General features: G+C 45.7%; 1 protein-coding gene across 1 annotated transcript in view; it reads left to right on the plus strand.

Moving 5' to 3' along the window:
- WDR27 (WD repeat domain 27) overlaps positions 1 to 20,820 on the plus strand; it is a 164,255-nt gene that overhangs the window by 15,847 nt on the left and 127,588 nt on the right. Inside the window, exons 3-10 of the mRNA XM_046669861.1 lie at positions 5,711 to 5,852; positions 8,918 to 9,042; positions 11,862 to 11,975; positions 13,338 to 13,389; positions 14,987 to 15,057; positions 17,005 to 17,125; positions 18,186 to 18,306; positions 19,811 to 19,914. Of these exons, the coding sequence (XP_046525817.1) occupies positions 5,711 to 5,852; positions 8,918 to 9,042; positions 11,862 to 11,975; positions 13,338 to 13,389; positions 14,987 to 15,057; positions 17,005 to 17,125; positions 18,186 to 18,306; positions 19,811 to 19,914 (850 nt within the window). The remainder of the gene's footprint in view (positions 1 to 5,710; positions 5,853 to 8,917; positions 9,043 to 11,861; positions 11,976 to 13,337; positions 13,390 to 14,986; positions 15,058 to 17,004; positions 17,126 to 18,185; positions 18,307 to 19,810; positions 19,915 to 20,820) is intronic.

The raw sequence follows: 20,820 nt of genomic DNA on the forward strand, positions 1-20,820 counted from the left end.
ATTTTCATTACTGTGTAGTATTCCATTGTGTGGATAGACTATACTTTATCTATTCTGTTGTTGGTGGACATCTGTTTTGTTGCCATATTTTGACTGCTACAGGCATTCTTCATAGGCCTTTTGGTACACATATGTGTACAGCTGCTGAGTCATAGGGAATGCATATGTTTAGTTTACTAGATAATGCCAGAAAGATTTCCAAAGCACTTATGCCAACCTGTACTTCTTCAAATGGTGTAGGAGTTCCAGTTGATCCACACCCTCACCTGCATTTGGCCCTTTTAATTTTATCCCTCTGGTGGGTGTAGTGGTACTTAATGGTAATTTGCAATTCTCTGATGACTGATGGCTTTTAACACCTTTTTGCACACTTATTGGCCATTTGGACATTTTCTCTTTTTAATCTTTATAAAGATTAAATGATGTTTGTGTTCAATATCTTGCCATTTTTCTATTGGATTATCCATCTTTTTCCTATTGATTCAAAGGAGTTCTTGATGTATTCTAAATATAAAGTTTTAGATTAGTTTGCATTTTCTGGAGTTCTATATAAATGGAATGAGACAGTATTTACTCTTTTTGTCTGGCTTCTTTCATTTAGAGTAATTATTCTGAGACTTATCTACGTTGTTGCATGTGTCAATAGTTCATTCTTCTTTATCATTGAGTAGCGTTCCATTGTATGAATGCTCTGTGATTTGTTTATCCATTCTCCTGTTGGTGGACGTGTAGGTTCTTTTCGCTTTGATTATTATAAATAAAGTTGCTATGAATATTTGCATGTCTTTTGTTTTATAAATGTCAATGAGTTCAAGTTGGTTTATAGTATTCTTCAAGTCTTCTGTATTCTTGCTGACTTTGTGGCCACTGTTCTAACAATTATTGAGAGAGGCGTATTGAAATCTATGCCTCCAACTGTGAATTTGTGTATATCTCTTCCCTCAGTGTCATTCTATGTATTTTGAAGCTCTATTATTAAACATGTAAATCGTTAGTATTTTTATGTCTTCTTGATGAATTGATCCCATTAATATTATGAAGTGGCATTCTTTATCTCTGGTAATATTTCTTGTTCTGAAATTTTGGCTACTGTTTGCATCTTTTTTTTGTCCTTTAAGACTATTTTTTTTTAAGAGCAGTTTTAGGTTCACAGCAAAATTATGAGGAAAGTACAGAGATCCCATATACTCTCTGCCTCCACACATATGCAGCCTCCCCCATTATCAACAGCCCCCACCAGATGGTACATTAGTTATAATTGATGAACCTATCAGCTGTATGAACAACTGACACATCATCGTCACCCAGATGGTTCACTGCGTGTGGTACATTGGTTCACTCTTGCTATTGTATATTCTTTGGTTTTGGACAAATGTGTAATGACATGTATCCACCATTATAGTATCATATGGAGTATTTCCACTGTCCCCAAAATCCTCTGTGTTCTGCCTCGTCATTCCTCCTTCTTCCCTAACCCCTGGCAACCACTGACCTCTCGTCTCCAGAGTTGTGCCTTTCCCAGAATGTCATAAAGTTGGAATCACACAGTGTGTAACCTTTTCATATTGGCTTCTTTTACGTAGTAATATGCATTTAAGTTTCCTCCATGACTTTTCATGACTTGATAGCTTATTTCTTTTTAGTGCTGAATAGTATTCTACTGTCTGGATGTACCACAGCTTATTTATCCATTTACCTATGGAAGGATGTCTTGATTGCCTCCAAGTTTTGGCAGCTATGAATAAAGCTGCTATAAACATCAGTGTGCAAGCTTTTGCGTGGACATAAATCTTCAATTCATTTAGGTAAATACCAAGGAGCATGATTGCTGGATCATATGTTACGAGTATGTTTCATTTTGTAAGAAACCGCCAAACTGTCTTCCAAAGTGGCTGCACCCTTTTGCAATGTGTGAGAGTCCCTCTTGCTCCGCATCCTCACCATCATCTGGTGTTGTCAGTGTTCCAGATTTTGGCCATTCTAATAGGTGTGTAGCGGTCTCATTGCTGTTTTAATTTGCCTTTCCTTGATGACATATGATGTGGAGCATCTTTTCATATGCTTACTTGCCATCTGTATATCTTCTTTGGTGAGATGTCTGTTAAGGTCTTTGGCCTAATTTTTAACTGGGTTGTTTTTCTATTGTTGTATTTTAAGAATTCTTGGTGTACTTTGGATAACAGTCCTTGAGCAGATATGTATTTTGCAAATATTTTCTCCCAATCTGTAGTTTGTCTTTTTATTCTCTTAATAGTATCTTTTGTGAGGCAGAAAATTTTAATTTTACTGAAGTCCCAGCTTATCAATTCTTTCTTTGGTGGAGCATGCCTTTGGTGTATCTAAAAATTCATTGCCAAACTCAATTCACCTAGATTTTCCCCTAAATTATCTTGTAGGAGTTTATAGTATTGCCTTTGCTCTTTTGTAAAAGATCAGTTGACTATATGTATGTGTCTATTTCTGACTCTCTATTCGCTTCTATTGATCTGTGTGTCTTTTCTTTCACCAACACCTCACAGTCCTGATTAGTGTAGCTTTATAGGAAGTCTTGAAGTCAGGTGGTGGCAGTCCTCCAATTTTGTTCTTCTTCTTCAATATTGTGGGGCTATTCTGGGTCTTTTGCCTCTCCATATAAACTCTAGAATCAGTCTGTCGATTTTCATTGGGATTGCATGAATCTGTGGATCAAGTTGGAAAGAACACACCTCTTGACACTATAGAGTCTTCCTAGCCATGCATTTAGTTGTTTGATTTCTTTCAACAGAGTTTTGTAGTTTTCCTCAGAGATCTTGTACATATTTTGTTAGATTTGTACCTAAGTATTTCATTATTTTGGGGTGCTAATGTAAATGGTATTGTGTTTTAAATGTCAAATTTCACAGGTTTATTCCTGATATAGACGAAAATGATGGACTTTTTAATATTAACTTTGTAACTTGCAACTTTGCGCTAATTGCTTAGTTTCAGGAGTTTTTTTTTTGTCAATTATTTTGGATTTTCCCTATAGAAGATTATGTTATCTGTGAGCAAAGACAGTTTTATTTCTTCCTTCCCAATCTGTATACCTTTTATTTCCTTTCTTCTCTTGTTGCATTAGCTAAGACTTTCAGTGTAGTGTTGAAAAGGAGTGGTGAGAGGGATCATGTTTGCCTTGTTCCTAATCGTAGTGGAACACTTCTGCTTTCTCACTTAATGGTGAGGTATGATGTTATGATAATATGATGTTAGCTGTAGGTTTTTTGTAGATATTCTTTATCAAGTTGGGGAAGTTCCCCTCTATTCCTAGTATACTGAGAATTTTTCATGAATTGGCGTTGGATTTTGTCAAAATGCTTTTTCTACATCTATTGATATGATCATGTAAGTTTTCCTCTTTAGCCTGTAGTAATGGATTACAGTAATTGGTTTTCAAATGTTGAATCAGCCTTGTATATCTGGAATAAATTTCACTTGGTCATGATGTATAATTCTTTTTATACATTGTTGGGTTTGATTTGCTAATATTTTGAATATTTTGTTGAAGATTTTGGCATCTATCTTCATGAGAGATATTGGTCCACAGTTTTCTTCTCTTGTAATATCTTTGTCTGGTTTTGGTATTAGATAAGGCTGGCTTCATGGAATGAGTTAGGAAGTAGTCCCTTTGTTTCTATCTTCTGAAAGAGGCTGTAGAGAATTGGTATAATTTTTCCTTAAATGTTTGGTAGAATTCACCATTGAACCTGGTGCTTTCTGCTTTGGAAGGTTATTAATTATTGGTTCATTTTCTTTAGTAGACATAGGCCTAGTCAAATCATCTATTTCTTTTTCTGCAACATCTAATCTGCTGTCAATCCTCTCAGTGTGTTTTTCATCTCTCATTCTAGTTTTCATCTCTCGAAGTTAGACTTGGGTCTTTTTAATATATTCGGTGCCTCTATTTAATTTTTTGAACATATGGAATAAAGTTATAATGACTGTTTTAACATCCTTATATAGCAATTCTAACATCTAGGTCAGTTCTGGGTTGGTTTCAAGGCCATCTGGACGGCATGTGGGTGTTTTCCATGGTGTCTTATTTCTCTTGGTTTTTGACTGGATGATCTTGTCTCCTTGAATACCTGATTATTTTTGATTGATTGCTGGACATTACATATGAAAAAAAAGTACAGCTGGTTTGAGGCTCTGGATGATCTTAACTTCTTCCAGAGAGAGTTTGTTTGCTTCTGACAGCTGGCTGGCGAGGGCATCAGTGATCCCAGAAGACAGGTTTCAGCACCTGTGAGGGTTATTTTGTTTCATTTGGTCTGTTAGCCAACGGTGTGGAGCAACATGCCACTCCTCCACCTGGGTAGGTTGTATTCTTTTTTTAAAGCAGGAATTTATTAAAATCCATCCATAGGGTTTTAAAGGAAAAATGGATAGAGTCCTCGAGCTTGAGGCTATCGATTCTGTTCTCAGAAGTACTCTGTAAGGTGACAGAATTCTTGGTCCTTCTCCCAATAAGATGCTTCTGTTTATCCCCCTGAGAATGATGGATTTAATTACACCATTTTTGTGCCCTTAGCCCCATAAATATCTCAGCTTCTCAACTGCCTTTGCTGGAATTGTCAGAAATTGCCTTTTGATAGGTGTCTTCATGGGAGAAGTGGCCTCAGGTGCTGGGACCACTTCCCTCAGTTTTCTTTTCTGTGATCTTAATTTATTACTCCAAGATGCCTTAAAATATACATATATATGTTTGAAAATTTTGTCCATTTTTTTCTTGTCATTCTTGCCCGGAGGGTTGGTAACCATGAACTAGCCTGCCGTGACCAGGGTGGAGCTGTCCTTGTCCTCACGTTATCACACTGCCTCCTGTTTACGTACTTTCCACTTGTACGCACCTCCGCTTACCGTGGACCAGACAACCTCATCTACCCCGGTTCCAGCCCATCTTCCTCATGCCGTCGTTCACCCAGGATTTCCCCTGTAACGCTGACTCCTTTGCTCCATCTCTCCACGTCCATTGGTCACCGAGTCTTCACTTTGTCATCTCCTCCCCGTCTCCAGCTCTGCTGCCTCATCCAGGCCTTTATTGCTTCTCCTTTGGAATGTTTTGGTCTTGCCTGGATCCCCTACTCTAGTCTCTGGTCTACACTTGCAACCATATTATGTCCTAGAAACTAAATCTGGCCATTGCTTGCCTCTGCTTGTACATTTTTGCTGGCTTCCGATTTCCTAGAGCTCTACTGAGACTCCTTACATGGTGGTCAGGCTGTTCATACCCCAGCCCCACCTCTCTCTCCCTTCATCTTGTTACTTTGCTTGCATCAGCAGTTTCTTTAACGTGCCTTGCTTTCCCGGAGACCCGAATTCTCTCCTCTTCTTGTCAAATCCTTGTTATTTTCCTTATCCTTCAATATCCATCACAGCTGTTACCTCTTCTGGCATGCAGTGGGGATGCAATATGCATTTGTTAATTAATAAATAATGAAGAAATAGAGGGGTGAGGTCACCTGCATCGTTTTCCTAGTGTGCATTGCACGTGATACTGAGTAACAGTGAAATGGTTAACATGAGGGAATAATTTAGTAGTACATAAACAGGAATTTTAATAAATGATTAATAAATATGTTTGAAAAATTCATTCCATATAATTAGTTAGGTCTGAGGTTAGGTTGTTATGTTCTTTTGTTCTTTAAATGTTATCTATAATGTATGATGTTTTGTTTTTTTGTTAATTTTTCAGCGTCTAATCCTCAGAGGGCACCAGCAGCCAATTACTGCTGTGGCGTTTGGAAACACAGCGAATCCGCTTCTAATCTGTTCTGCATCACAAGACTGTGTTATAATGTGGAACCTGGATGAATGCAGAGAGAAAGTGCTTGAAGGTAAATGAAATTTAAAACGCATTTTAAAGAATGTACAAAGGGAACAACTCATCCTTAGATACACTTGGTAGCATAAAGGAGTTTGGGATCATTTTTACTGCTTTATCCCTGAAACCGGACATCTAAGCTAGATGTACTATCTCGGAAGCACACCGGGCCATTCAGATCTACTGACCTTTGCTGTGTGTGAAGCTGATGTCAGAGGCTCATTAGTTTTTATCTTATGGATTTTCTTATTTTGAAATTTGTGATTTTTGCAGAACTCTGAAAACATGTAGGCAAGTTGAAATATTCTTTGCTTACAGAGACACAGTGGTTGGCAAATAAGCAAGTAAGGTGTTGACAGAAAACGTGGCAGGACACATTTACGTGGTGTAATCTGAGGAGTTGATGTTTGAGCTGGAGGATGAGGGGAGCCCAGTGGAAGGGTCGGTGATGGGGAGTGGCACAGTGCTCGTTGGAACAGCTTTTTAGGCAGAGGGATCTGTCTGGGCTCGGCCCTCCTTGTGAAGAGCTTGACCTGTTGGAAGAGCTGAGAATGAGCCCATATGGTTGGAGCTTGGTGATGTTAGCAGAGATCCATCAGATGGAGCTGAAGAGTTAGGTGAGGACCACATTACAGAATTCACATTTCATGCAGTTACATTGAGAATTTGTAGGATTACTCCAAAAATCAAATGTCAAGTGATCTTAGACAACAGCATATATAATAGTTTATACCCCACCTTCACTTAATTTGTAGTTTGAGCACTCCAATATCAGGGTATCACCACTGATATGTGCACATTGCATGTATACTACATATATAGGTACCTGCACATACATATATAGTACACACACACATGTATTGTACATACGTAGGTACCCATACACACATGTATAGAACACACATGCATACGTGTACTGTACATATGTGGGTACCCATACACATATATATAGTACACACACGCACACATGCATCATACATATGTAGGTACCCATACACATATATAGCATACACACACATGCATATACAGTATGCACACACACATACCTATATAGTACATACTTAGGTACCTACACATGTATACGTATAGTACATACACACATACATATACAGTGCACATATGTGCATACAACACACTTATGCATGTGTGTATAATACACAGATGCATGCGTACACATGTGGGACACACAAGCATATATAGTGGCCACATAGTACAGGCACAGATACATGTGTTTATAGTGCATATATACATACATACATATGTGCTACATAATATATAACACCCACATACATAAGCACATGTGTATATAGTAATGCACACGTACACATACACACATGCACACATGCACATACAAGCACACATGTGTATAGCACACACATGTGCATACATATGTAGCACATACATATTACATACATACACGTATGTAGTACACACATCCATATATAGTACACACACACACACGTGCATGTGAATAGTGACCCACACGTTAGTTCTCTGCTCCCTGCAGAGGTCTTTGTAAATAGGCCGTCTTCCATGTTAGAAGGGGCTGTACTCCCAAAGTTTATTTTTAAGTTGCTCGTCAGAACCTCACGTGGACTTTGACGCGTGGTGGTCTCTGCCAGGACGGTGGGCAGAAGCTGAGCCCTGAGGCATGATGCTGACGCTCCTGTGGAACCCTGCATGGCGGGCATGCTGGAACTGCTCCTTGGGTCCCGCAGCTCTGCAGTGGGATCAGGACAAGCCCCTTCTATGCCTTGTACTTCAGGGCTATGGGGGAGGGTTTCCCATGAGCCGTAGGCCATCGGTGGCCACTATGCGGCCAGGCAGGATCCAGCACAGCTAGGTTGGTTTGGGGGCCCACGTGGCTGGTGTGCTGCATGACGGCACCTGTATGTCCAGGAATGATTTGGGGTTGCTTTTGTACTGAGAACGTGGTCCATGACCAGTGGCCTCAGAGCACTGTGTCGTCGGGCGGTTTTCAGCCCTGGGATCCTGTTGGTCCCTTGTTCCCTGTCCCCTCTGCTGGCTCCTCCTCATCCTCCCACCTCCCAATGTGGGCATACCAGCTTTTCCTTCTCCCCATTAGAGAGCATTTCCACCCAACCCCCCACCCCCCCGCCCCCGCCATGATGGCATCCAGCTCTCTAGGTTTTGGAAATGCAAATACACTGACAGCTGCCACCTCTGTTTGTGCTGAGCCCTCCCTCCCAGCCTTGGCCTCACGTGTGACCTGGCCCTGCACACGTCCTTGTGGATGTCTCATAGCATCGCCCACTTGCCTGTCTTGATCCGCCTTATCCCACAAGCTATCCTGCTCACCGTCTTCCTACAGTGGTTCCGGGGAACCGTGGCGTCATCCCTCGTCCTTGCTCTCACACTCCATCCACCCATGGCAAACTCCATCTGCTTTTCCTTCAAAATATCTCCAAAGCCTGAGCACGTCTCACACCTGCACTGCCACTGTGGAGGTTCAACCACTGGCAGCCTCTCCAGGATTGTTGCGCTGGCCTTCTACCTGCCTGCCTGCTCCACCTGCCCCTCCAGCCAGGCATTTTATTCTCAACTCAGCAGCCAGAGGGTCCAATTCTGGTCCCCAGTGGCCCTACTGGGACCTGCAGATCGGCCTGGAGATGTCCTCGTTGTGGTAGAGAGGCCCTGGAGGCCAAGACTCAGATGGGCACACTGTCCCTTCTGCCTCCCTGACACGGGCCAAAGCAGGTCACAAGGCTGGATGCAGTCGCGGTGGCCTTGGAGAGGGAGGACTAGGGCGCACAGTCCAGTCTGCATGACGCCCTCCACGTGTGGGCACGTGCAGCCTTCCTGAAGACTGCCATCCTTAACGACGCTGAGTCGTTTCCCTGCGGACAATTGCTGTGTTGCGCGTATTCCCAGGAGATTATTTATATTCAACATTTCCAATCCTCTCAAAGAGCGAACATCCTACTGCAGCTCCCGGTTCCTCTGCGTGTGATTTTAGCATGGGGCTGCACTGGCAGTGTTTCCCCTGAGGGCACGGCGGTTGTGCTCATGCTGAGGAGGCTTTGATGACCTGACACTCATGACGGAAACTCCCTCCAGGGCTGACTCCTCGAGGGACGGTCATGCGCACCCTTCTGGGGAAGGTGCTCTGTTTAAGGTTTTGTCCGGATGATCGGGTGGTTGCGGCATGTGCCGGAAACAAAATACTGGTGCTGGATGTGGAGGTAAGATTGAACACCTGCGTGAGGTGAGTGGGGCGCAGACCTGATGGGGCCTCCCAGGTGCTGAGGTCCTGCCTGCCTTGTCTCAACAGTATTTGTTTTTTTTTGAGGAAGATTAGCCCTGAGCTAACATCTGCCAACGATCCTCCTCTTTTTGCTGAGGAAGCCTTGCCCTGAGCTCACATCCATGCCCATCTTTCTCTACTTTATATGTGGGATGCCTACCACAGCATGGCCTGCCAAGTGGTGCTATGTGCACACCCGGGATCCGAACTGGAGAACGCCAGGCTGCCGAAGCCGCATGTGCGCACTTAACCTCTGCGCCACCGGGCCGGCCCCTCGGCAGTATTTTTAATTGGGCGAATTTTTGTAAAGATGTTAGGGGGAATGACTGAAAGCATATCTTTATCTTGCAATTGGAAAGCCACTCATATTCAACACTGCTATTTTACGTAAGTTGTGAAAACTTTACATGAGATCTGGGTATCAGGGATGACTTTAGACAAACGTGTTCAGTAAGATGTTTATTTCCCTGACATTCTCCTTTCTTTAGTTTCAGTAAATGTGTCACCCTTCCAGGTTCTGTGATTTTTAAATCTCGTATCTGGCTGTGAAATGGTAAGCTTCCTTTGACCCGTTACAGGAACGCCAAGCGTTGGAGAGCAGGAGGTGGGCTGGGGCCCAGGGGGGCCTTCTCTCTCCTCCAGATTCGTGTTCTGCTTGACACTGGTTTTGGAGATAGATCACCCGAGGCCTGGTATCATGCCTTGTCTTCTGTTTCCCGAACGAATACAATTAACGAAGCTGTGTGCCTGAAAAGAGTTTTCTTGCCATATCCACATTAAAAAGTTACGTTAGCAAGGATGTTAGTCATAAAATCTTAACTGATGATGAATTGATGGTGGGCCCAGTGTGTGCCAGGCAGTTTGGAGTACAGAGTGTACATTGGTTTTTTCAAACAATTTTGGGCCAAATTGTGAAATCGAGGCTCACACATTAAAAAGGTTAAGGTCGTCAGTGAAGTCACAGAAAGAGTGGGGAGCGTCCTAGGGTCTGGGAGCACCTTTGAGAGCTGTCCAGAGTGCTAGCCCGTGACAGCTTCAGGCATAGGTTGGTATTCGAGCTGTAAATATTTACAACGCTTTGTGCAAACATCTGTTGGTGGTTAAATGGATTGGCGTTAGGTGGCCCCGCCAAGTGTAACAAAACTCACCAAAATGAACCAGGAGGACACTGAGCATTGTTAGCGTTTCACGGGGATGAGGTGTCCCAGGAAGAGAAAACGGTCAGCCCGGGGCTGGGTCTCAGCCGCTCACTTGGAAGTCCACGGGAATAAGAGGGAGGCAGCAGACGTTCGTTCCGGTTTCCTAAGTGAATACGGCCCGAAGCGGTCGTTCTTTTTGTGTGTCCTTAGCCGCAGGCTTATGAAGTGTGACCCGATTTACCATGGGAAGATAATTTAATGGACACGGGGGGCTGCCCATAAGTACGTGAAGAGGTCACATTGCCTTAACAGTGTTCTTAGGTAGTAAACAGTTTATGAAATTCTTTTTGAAAGACTTTGAGTACTGAATGCTTTTTGGTAAAGATACTTTTAACTAATATAAAATGTACCATAGGGCTGGCCCCATGGCCCAGTGGTTAAGTTAATTCTCTCCACTTCAGGTGGCCTAGGGTTTTACCGGTTTGGATCCTGGGTGCGGACATGGCACTGCTCATTGGGCCATGCTGGGGTGGCGTCCCATGTGCCACAACTGGAAGATACCCACAACCAAAATATACAGCTATGTACTGGAGGGGTTTGGGGAACAAAAGGAAAAATAAAAACTTTAAAATATATATATATATATATATATATATATATATATATATAATCATAAAATACCAAAAGGAAACAATATTTTTCTGCGTGTATATTAGGGGATATTTAAACTGAATGTGAAGTTGAAGGAGAATGCCCCCCACCCCCTGCAGGTGCCTGGATCCCACAGGAACATCCTCTGGGGGCTGGCTGTGACCTTTAGGATGTGGGGTGCTCTCACTGCCCTGTCTCTCAAGTGCTGGGGAGCTCTGGCTTCCAACACTGTCTTCTGGGGCTGCCTGGGCCGTGAGAGGCTTCAGGACTTAGGAAGAAGGATGACTCAGTAGCCTGAACACACCGTGTGGTTTTGTCTTAGTAACTGCCTGAGAGAGGGCGATCTGAAGGACCGAGCGTGGGGTGGACACCCATTGACTGATGGGGCGGGAGAGGGAGTGAAGGTGGAGTGGAGCCCCTCCTCCCACCTCTGCAGGGCTGTCCTGGGTGGTCCAGCATGCCAGATGTGGACTGTGCGGGGGGCAGGAGGGCCAAGAGATGCCTGCTCCATGGCTTGGTTAGGGTCGGCCTGGGTTAGCTTTTGTCTTTTGTTTTTTTGGTGAGGAAGATTGTTGCTGAGCTAACATCTGTGCCCATCTTCCTCTATTTTATGTGGGACACCACCACAGCATGGCTTGACGAGCAGTGCTAGGTCTGCACCTGGCATCCAAACCCACAAACCCCAGGCCAGTGAAGTGGAGCATGAGAACTTAACCACTGCGCCACCAGTCTGGCCTCACTTTTGTCTTTTAAAGTTGCTGCTCTTGTGGTGTTTGCTCGCCTCTCAGCTCAGCCATCTGAGTTTTAACCTCTGGGTCTATATACAGACAGTTTCAAATTTGGAAGAGGGGATTAAGGAATGTAGGATGTATTTTAACAGAAACTACTTTCTGTGGGATATAGGTAACTTCTTAATGACAATAATTACCAGAACGTTCAGTTACTGATCTTCTCACAATTCTCCCAGAGCCTGTCGACATCAGCCGAGCTGGAGGGCCACCGGGGCGCCGTGACTGCCGCTGAGTTCTGTGCTTGGCGAGTACGAGTGCTCGTCTCGGTGTCTGAGGACAGAAGCTTTAAGGTAAGTGGATGCCATTGGACTATCTGTGCTTCCCGATACGACAGGGGCTCGGTTTACGGTCACCGCCACATGCGTGATTATTCTACCACATTCCGTATGACGGCTATCGTCCTGAACCTCGGCCTCACGTTCTGGCGGGGGTCACCAGCCGGGCACGGGACACCAGTGAGGCCCTCACAGCACCCTCTCGTGTCCCTACATTCCCAGACGGGTTTGAGTCAACTGTGTATGCTCCTCCTCGAGTCCAGGGCCTCGGGGAGCTAAAACATTAATTTATCTCCCCGGCGTTTCCTCGGGGCCGGAGCAGAAGAGCCGTTTTCCAGTGTCAGAGGATTGATCAGAACTAAATTGGGCTTGAGAAGAAAATAACCTAAAATGAAAGTTCAGTTCCCATCTGACCCCAGGCTGGCCAGTGTCACGATGTTACTGACAAAGAGGGGACCGTGCACGTCGCAGTTCAAAGGAAAGTTGAGCGTCATTAACATGCATCTGTAGAGAGAGGAGAGGACGTGAAGACACTGGGGTTGTCATCGTGAAGTTTCTGCCTGGTAAAACCACCTTGAAGCGGGTTCTTCCTTGCTGGGAGCTGGCTGTCCGGCCAGAACCCCAGCTCAAGGACTGACCAACTGCTGACAGTTGACTGAGTAACTGCATGCACCTCACTTTTGTAGTCTGCAAAGTGGATGTGCTGGTGCCCATTGCCGTGGGGGTTGCGAGCACTGAAGGAGCCGATGTTTGAAAAGCAGCAGAGTGTGCCGGTCACACAGTAAACACAGGATGCACATTACGGCCCGCTTCACGCCTCCTCTTGGCAATGTTGATTAGGTGCTGGAAGTGTCTCCAGCCTTGTCTTGTCTTGGGTCTTCCAATCCACAGGTTGTTATTTCTGGAAATGCTAGTTTTTTTCTGTATGATTCTGGCATCTTTTATTGTGTTTCTACAGTTTTATTATCTACATCCATATTTTATTATTTTTATTATTATTTTCTCTCTCTCTCTCTTTCTTTTTTGGTGAGGAAGATTGGCCTGGAGCTAACTCTGTTGATAATCTTCCTCTTTTTGCTTGCAGAAGATTGTCCCTGAGCTAACATCTGTGCCAATTTTCCTCTATTTTATATGTGTGATGCTGCCACAGTGTGACCACCAATGAGTGGTGTAGGTCTGTGCCTGGGAACCGAACCCAGGGCAGCCAGAGTAGAGAACACTGAACTTAACCACTAGGCCACCGGGGCTGGCCTCATTTTCTCTTTTAGAAAACCATTCACACAGATTGTTTTGCAGTTGGGTGGAAGCATTAGTTCAAGCTATAGCAATAATGGCAAAATTTTTTACCTCTTCTAAAGAAACATGTCTCTGTCAAAGGTTTGGGACCATCGTCTGGGATCATTAATATACAGCTCGTCAGTGTTAACAGGTAACCTGAAACTCTTACATCTTTTCTGTCCATGGGCTCTGTGTAACCCAGCTCTCCTGGTGCACGTATTGTTCTGTAAGCTGGAGCTGTGACATTTACGGGGACCTGAGTGTCTCCCCTCAGTGGCTGTTTCACTCCCATCCACACATTGAAAGGATTCACTTAACAGTTAATTTTCTTGAGGGTTATCTTAAAATATAAGCATATGCTTGGAGTCTGAGCCTTTCTATTTCGGAAAATGAAAAAAGCATGTTGCTGAACTATAAGGAAGATGCTGTCTGCCTTTGGGAAAGGGGGTCCTCTACTGTCCCGGAGAAGCAGGGCCCAGAGCTAAGGGGTCTGCAGGGCCAAGGGCACATGGATCCAGTGGGTGTGGTCGGGAGAGAGGAGCAGGCCTGACTCCGGGTTGGGCAGGAAGCGCTTGTACAGCTCAGCAGATCTCAGGCAGCTGAGCACTTTCTGCAAACTGTCTTTTTGGTGGTGCTGATGCCAACACGTGACCACGCAGTTGAGCAGTGTGGGTGCCCTCGGGGCTGCAGCATTGTGGGGCTGGCGTGCTGCAGGCGATGGGTGTCCCCAAGCATCTCTTGCCTGTGACATCCGTGCGGGGTTCCCCCAAGCCCCTCATGAGACCGGCTTCCAGCGTTCCTTGTGCACCTCTCGTGTGCACAATCTAGTTTATGTGGAGAAGGGGAATAGAAAGTTAATATAAGACAGTTCCTTTCTTGGGACAAGTAGCATGAAAATACAGCTTAAAGAATATACAGATCCCTTGCGACTGGTAGAATTACTATTATATTTCCCCAGAGATTCAATGCTTTTCCTGAGATTAATTTATCCATGTGGAAAATATGATATTTTAACAAATTGAATCCATTTACCAATCTCAGGGATAAAGCATGTCTTGTGGAATTATGTTGGAATTATGTTCCTGAAATTAATTATGTGGAATTATTATTTGGCTGTCAAGGAAACAATTGCAAACTTGATTTTGATGTCATTTATAGTTTATTTAGGACATGCCGTGTTTTGAATATGTATTTATCTTAATTCTCCTTCTAAATTTTTGACAGTTTCGATTCAGAATAAGTTTTAAATGAAATGACATCCTAGGCCACAATTAAAAAAAAAGGACATCTATTTAACTACTGTTTCATCACTACTTCCACGATTTTATTATTTCTGGGTTGCTCAAGAGTCGTTCTGTTGCAAGTTTAGTGCTCCTCGTTTATGACAGGTTCTCACGCCGTCAGTGACTCGCGGAGCCGTTTGGGTGAATGCGCCAGGCTCTTGACTCGCGGAGCCGTTTGGGTGAATGCGCCAGGCTCTCTGCTTGGGCGGTCATGTGTGAGCCTTGGTCCTCCTCACAGGCCGTGAGCGACACCTCCCGGGGCTTTTCATGCGGTAACGGCCCATCTTCCCACGCTCACTCGCAAATAAGTTTATATTCACTTACAGTTTTGCTTCCTGGGAAGGAAATTATTTCAGAATAGTTCAAACTTGACTCAAAGAAATATTATAAGTAAAACTGATAGTTCTCAGTTTAAACCAAATCAGGTACTTTTAAAACTAAATATTCGTGTATTCCGTTCAATAGCCTCCCCTCTCCTGAGTCTGTTCATCGATGAAGACAGTCGGCAGCTGGTTACGGGGTCTGCTGATGGCCAGGTGAGGGCACTACGAAATCTAAGCCCACCTTCAAACGTTATTCTGGCTAAGGGAGGTCTGCGTTTAGTTGCTTTGTGCTCCTTGTGACTTGAAGGAACCCGTCAGGCTCAGCTGCTGAGATGGTGCCTTCCGGGCCTGGGCCTCACTGTGGGATTTTCACCCACAGGGTATTTCTTGCTGAGAAGCCGGGCATCTGTATGTCCTAAAGCCTCCAGATGAGAATCCCTCACACAACCGTTAGTGTCGGCTTCATGTATTTTGAAAAATTTGAAGATGTTTGATCTTTTACTTTCTTTCTTTTTTTTTAATATTTTATTTTTTGTTTTTCTCCCAAAGCCCCGCAGGCCGTAGTTGTGTATTTTTAGTTGTGGGTCCTTCCAGTTGTGGCATGTGGGACGCCGCCTCAGCGTGGCCTGATGAGTGGTGCCATGTCCGCGCCCAGGATTCGAACTGGCGAAACCCTGGGCCGCCGAAGCAGAGCTCGAAAACCTAACCACTCGGCCACAGGGTCAGCCCCATGATCTTTTTCAAAACTGAGTTTTTACAGGAGAAGTTTAGGTCTACTCCACAATGTATACATACTGCTCTCTTTTTTAAAAGTTGCCTTTGATATAATTTGGGAAAGGTCTTCCCTCCTGCGAGTCCCCTTTACTCTCACACAGAACCCGTCACTTCTGACACTTCTGGTCACCAAAGGTGTGGGGTTTTCCCCCACAGGAAGCAATTCTCCAGGACAGCAGCCAGGTGTCCTACAATCTAACTCAATCCTGACGCTGTCTACCTGGGGAGAGTGTCAGACCCCACAGGTTAGGGGCTCAGTCCCACGACCCTGCCTCCTCTTCAGAGGCCAATCGCAAACAGTAGGTCCCCAGGTCACCACTATTTCTGTCTGACTTGGCTGCAAATGGAGGTTCCCATGACCCTCCTCAGGTTTGTTAGAGTGGCTCACAGAACCCAGCGAAACACGTGTGTTTACCAGTTTATTACATAATAAAGGACATGATGAAGGATGCAGACGAACACCCAGGAGGAAGACGTACATGGGGCGAGGTCTGGGAGGGTCCCCAGCACAGGAGCCTCGTCCTTACCAAGTTGGGGGACGTCACCCACCTGGTGCAGATGCTCTCACCAACCCGGGAGCTCTCTGAAACCGTCCTTTTGGGTTTTGATGGAGGTTCCATTACGTAGATGCGATTGATTAACTCATTGGGCATTGGTGATGGAGCTCAATCTCCAGCCCTCTCCCCTCCCTAGAGGTCAGGGTGGGACTGACTGTTCAACCTCTACTCACTGGGTGGTTCCCCTGGCGACCAGCCCCCCTCCTTCGCTGACCTGGGGGCTTCCCAAAGCCCCTCATGCACATAACAAAAGACACCTGTGCCGCTCTCATCACTTAGGAAGTTCAAGGGTTTTAGGAGCTCTGTGCCAGGAACAGGGTCCTAGACCAAATGTATATTTCTTATTATAAATTGCAATATCACGGATATATTTTTGTAAAAGAAGATCATTCTTTTTCTTTTTGACAAAGTTGACAGCTATCACCTAGCGGCGTGTCAGATGTGTTTGTGGCTGTGTATTCGTAGTGTTGGGTTTAGAGAGAATGGGCTGGGCCCCTGGAGACCAGAGCATAGTCTCCTCTTAGCCAGAGTGGTTTGGAGAAGACCCGTAAGCCCTAAGTGTGTCTGCACCTAAAGTCACTGCTCTCGACCGACATGGCGATGCGGAGAAGGGCTCTGAGATTTCGGGTGTCTAGGGAAGGAGGAGATCTTAGGACCCTGAGAATGAGCCTTAGGACCAGAGAAGAAGGATCAAGGGGACTCTCTGAAGCCACGTAGTGCTTGTCTCTTGCTCCTGTCTGCTCCCAACTCATTTCCCTCACCTGGCTTTTCCTGCGTTTTCATCTGTAGCATTTGATGAGTTACTTGTCTAGACGTTTTGCTTCTCCAGCTTTGGATCGTCAGTTTGGGTGAAAGTCATCATTATCGTTGTGTGACACATGTGGACCTGAAGAAAAAGATCGACAGTTTCTCCACCAGGAGGGTTGAGTCCCAGCTCTGCAGCCTGCCAGGTAATGTTGCTCTGCTCTCCCGGGGCTCATGCTCCACCCAGCACTCCCTGAGCAGCCTTCCAGGCTCCTAGTTAGGGGTGGTGAAGGGAGAGTAGGGACGAGATGGTTTCTTGTGAGGAGAAGCCCAGGGTGGTGAGCTTAGACATCCACCTGGCACCGGGCAGGTCTTGTGAGGCAGGATGGGGTGGGGGTGGGTGAAGGCTCCTCTTGTGTGTGTGGTGGGGGGGAGTTCGGTGAACCGGGAGCTGGTGAGTAGCAGCTTCTGCTGGTGGCTGTCATGGAGTGAGGAGACCAGAGTGGACAGACCTCCCATGGCTTTTCTGTCCTGAGCAGACTGTACACTGCACATCACAGCTTCCACCTCAGTCAGCCTGGCTCTGCCCACCCTCCTCCGGGTCCTCACCTGGTCTTCCCTGCACGTCATGGAGTCCACCTCGGTCACAGAAGGAGCCGGCAACCTCTAGGAACACTGCTGATTTTACATTTTAGTCCAGCTAACGACTCTCTTTTATGGGTGTATGCAGTCCGATAATTTTCATGTTATAGCAAGTGTACCTGCTCTGCTGTGTTTCAAGTTTATCATCATTTTTACTCTTTCTTTTAGTTAGTTTGTGTGGGGGTTTTTGTATGTATGTGAGGATAGCTTTTAGTTTGTCCTTTTTAAAGTAGGTCAGAAGTTACCTTTATGAAATATATCTATTTTTTCCTAATGCCTTAAACCTTGGCTTTCATGATTTCTTGTATAAATACCCATTTATTGCAAAGTCAACCTTAACCCACTTCAGGAACGCAGAGTTGCTCTCTGAGTTGACCTTCTCCTCGCTTACTTTTCCTGGTTGTACACTTGAACCCCGTCTTTTTGCCCCTCCAGGCCTCATGACGGAGGGTCTGGTTATTCCTAACGTTGCTCTTTACGATGCGTGTGTCTGAGTCTTTCTTATTCATGAGTTATCCTAGCTGCAGATATTTCCCACAATACCCTGCCTTGTCAACTGTTTGCCTTTAACTTGATGGGTCATTGTAATTTCACTTCTCAGATTATCAATAATTCTGTTCCTAGAAGAGAGTCAGCTTCCCTCTACAGATGGACTGGAGAGAGGAGGAGAGATTGAAGTAGAACTTCCTGTCCTGAGTCTGGCACCTTGCGCTCTCTCGCTTGTCCCGAGTTCTGAACGTGGGTTGTAAGTACAATGGACTTGTCCAACACCATGTGGAGGAAAATCTCTTAAATTAGGATCATTTTTTAAGAACAAGTAAAATAAGACTGAATTATTTTTATCCATTTGAGTAATAATAACTGTAAGTGTTCTTAGGATTGCATATTTTAAGTCTTAAAGTTGGTAAACTTGGTCAATTACTTTAAAGTCTATTTTTCAGGAGAAATGAAATTATTTTAAATTTTGCTCGCCAAGATCTAGGTAGATCTTGACTCTGTAAGAGGGTCAAGGGAAGACAGTTATCACTCATTCTAAACTTTTCCCCTATCTGTGCCATATATCATACATTTAAAATTGACCCCAAGTGAATTTTATTTATTTCTGTGTTTGATGGGAGTATATACATATTTGGTAATGTAAGGAAGCCACTGTTTAACTGTGAGTGAAAGAATATATTAGGATTGTCTTCACCTCTGGCCCTCCCAGAGCACGGAAAGCTCCAGAGATGACTAGGATCAGCCTCCGGTCTTCATGGACGAGCGGTGGTTGTTGGAGAGGGAGACCTGAGGAGCCTGCTGGCTTGGCTGCAGCCCTGCCTTGATGGCCCGGCTGTGGCCGCCGCTGTCTGGTCTACACTGCGGGCGGAGGCTGGGACGGGAACAGACGCTTGGCCTGTGCTTGAGCAGATTAGAGGATCTGAGGTCATGGATCCCCAACGTCTCCTCTTAGAGCGGTGGCAGCACACACAGGATCTGGTTTCTGTTCCCGAGCACCTGTTTGGTCGACCTGTGGAGTGGTGTTGGAGGATGACAACACGGAGCATGAGCCGGGGGGTGTTGGGGGCTGTTGGAGCCAGGTGACCGGGGCTGGTGTTTGGGTGGGTGTCCTAGAGCTGGTGGTGGGAGAGAGGTGGATCTGGAGAGCTGTGCTGAGTCCATCTGGCATAACCAGAATGAGGCTTATTAGTCAGTTCATTAACCTTTGTCTAGTTTGTAAATTGAAAAAAAAAAGAAGCAACAACAGAGCTGTGTTTGCCTTCTTGTGAACTCTGCCGCTCTGGGCGTAGTCTCCTATTGGGCTTGTTTCCTCCTTTACTAACGCTGCCTGGGAGGACCTCTAGCTCCGGTCCAGGACACCGAGCCCTCCCCCCCGCCCCACTTGCAGGGGCCCCCATCTGTGCGGTGTCTTGTGGAGGATGCAGGCACCAGCCTCTTTTGTGACCTCGGAAGAAATAAAAACCTTGCAGATCACAGTTGATTTGGGCCCAGTTTGTGGCCACTTGTGTTCCTTGTCTTCACTAGACAGTGGACGCCGAGAAAACCCCAAACGGTTTTAATACCAGCCAGGTCGACTGCCGTTACGGATCACAGGGGGTTAGCACCAGCCTCCTGCAGCCAAGGTGGGAAACCTCGTGCATCATCGCTTTGCTCCCCTTGCTGGAGAATTGGTGTGACGTTAGTGACGTGCTCTGGAACTGAAGCTTAAGGAAGAAGATCACTACAATTTGTTCTCTTTTTCTTTCAATTAGTGTTTCTTCTGAGAATGCCAGCTGCTTGTGGATCGGAAGCTCAGCTGGTTTGTTCATATTTAACTTGGCAAACTTTGAACTGGAAGCAGTTTTACGTTACAAGGGTAAGATGAGAGTTCAAATAATCTTTGATACAGATTTCACGTGATTTTGACATTTTCTTTGTCTGATGTTTGGGGAATCACAGTTTCTGTGTAGACAGCCTGTCCTCTGAATTCGAGGACGAGACACGTCAATCACTGGCCATAGCCGGCCCTCCTCAGGGTCGTGGTAACCTCTGGGCTGCTGGATCCCACCGACACGTGTCTGGTTCTGCTCTGACCTCTGGTGGCGCCTCCCTGAAGCTATTTCCTGTCTTTGGTCCTCTCCCGTACCTGGCTCCATGGGACGCCCTTCCCCTCCTTGCTCTGGGGTCTGTGCCAGTCTGTGTCAAGGACTCTTCAGTCAGCCCTGTCAGTATTTCCCGCTGAAGACGGGGCACCCGGGCCTGGACCACCTCACAGTGTGTCAGACTCAGCCTGTCTAAATTGAGCAGACGTGCTCTCCTTTCCAGCCTGGTTCCCGTCCTCAGATTCTGTCCACGGTGTTGCTCCTGGCCGAAATGTAGGGATGGTTCCCAACATCTCCCTCCTCCCTCCTGGCAGTCAGGTCTCAGCTTGGCCCAGGCCACACCTCCTTCCCTCTCCCTGGGGGGTCACGCCTCCATTTCGTCGTGTTCCGCTTGGTGAAGGGACTTTGCTTGAACCCTGGAAACCTCAGCGCCTGAGCACTCTCCTCCCTGAGCCGGCCAGTCCTGCTGTCCTTTGAGACTCCCCTGAAATGGCGCTCTGATCGGGTCTGTGTTCTCGTGGGAGTTCCGTCTTTCCTCCCCAGCACTTTCCCCAGTGTGAGGGAGTTGTCTGTATGCTGTCCTGCGGTCCATTTCACCACGAGAGTCTGCTGCACCCGTGGAAGGAGCTGACTGGATCTCGTTACATTCCAGCCCCCAGCAGCCTGCGTGCAGTGGACAA

Source organism: Equus quagga, chromosome 8 (genome assembly GCF_021613505.1).
Source record: "Equus quagga isolate Etosha38 chromosome 8, UCLA_HA_Equagga_1.0, whole genome shotgun sequence".
In the NCBI taxonomy this organism is placed as follows: domain Eukaryota; kingdom Metazoa; phylum Chordata; class Mammalia; order Perissodactyla; family Equidae; genus Equus; species Equus quagga.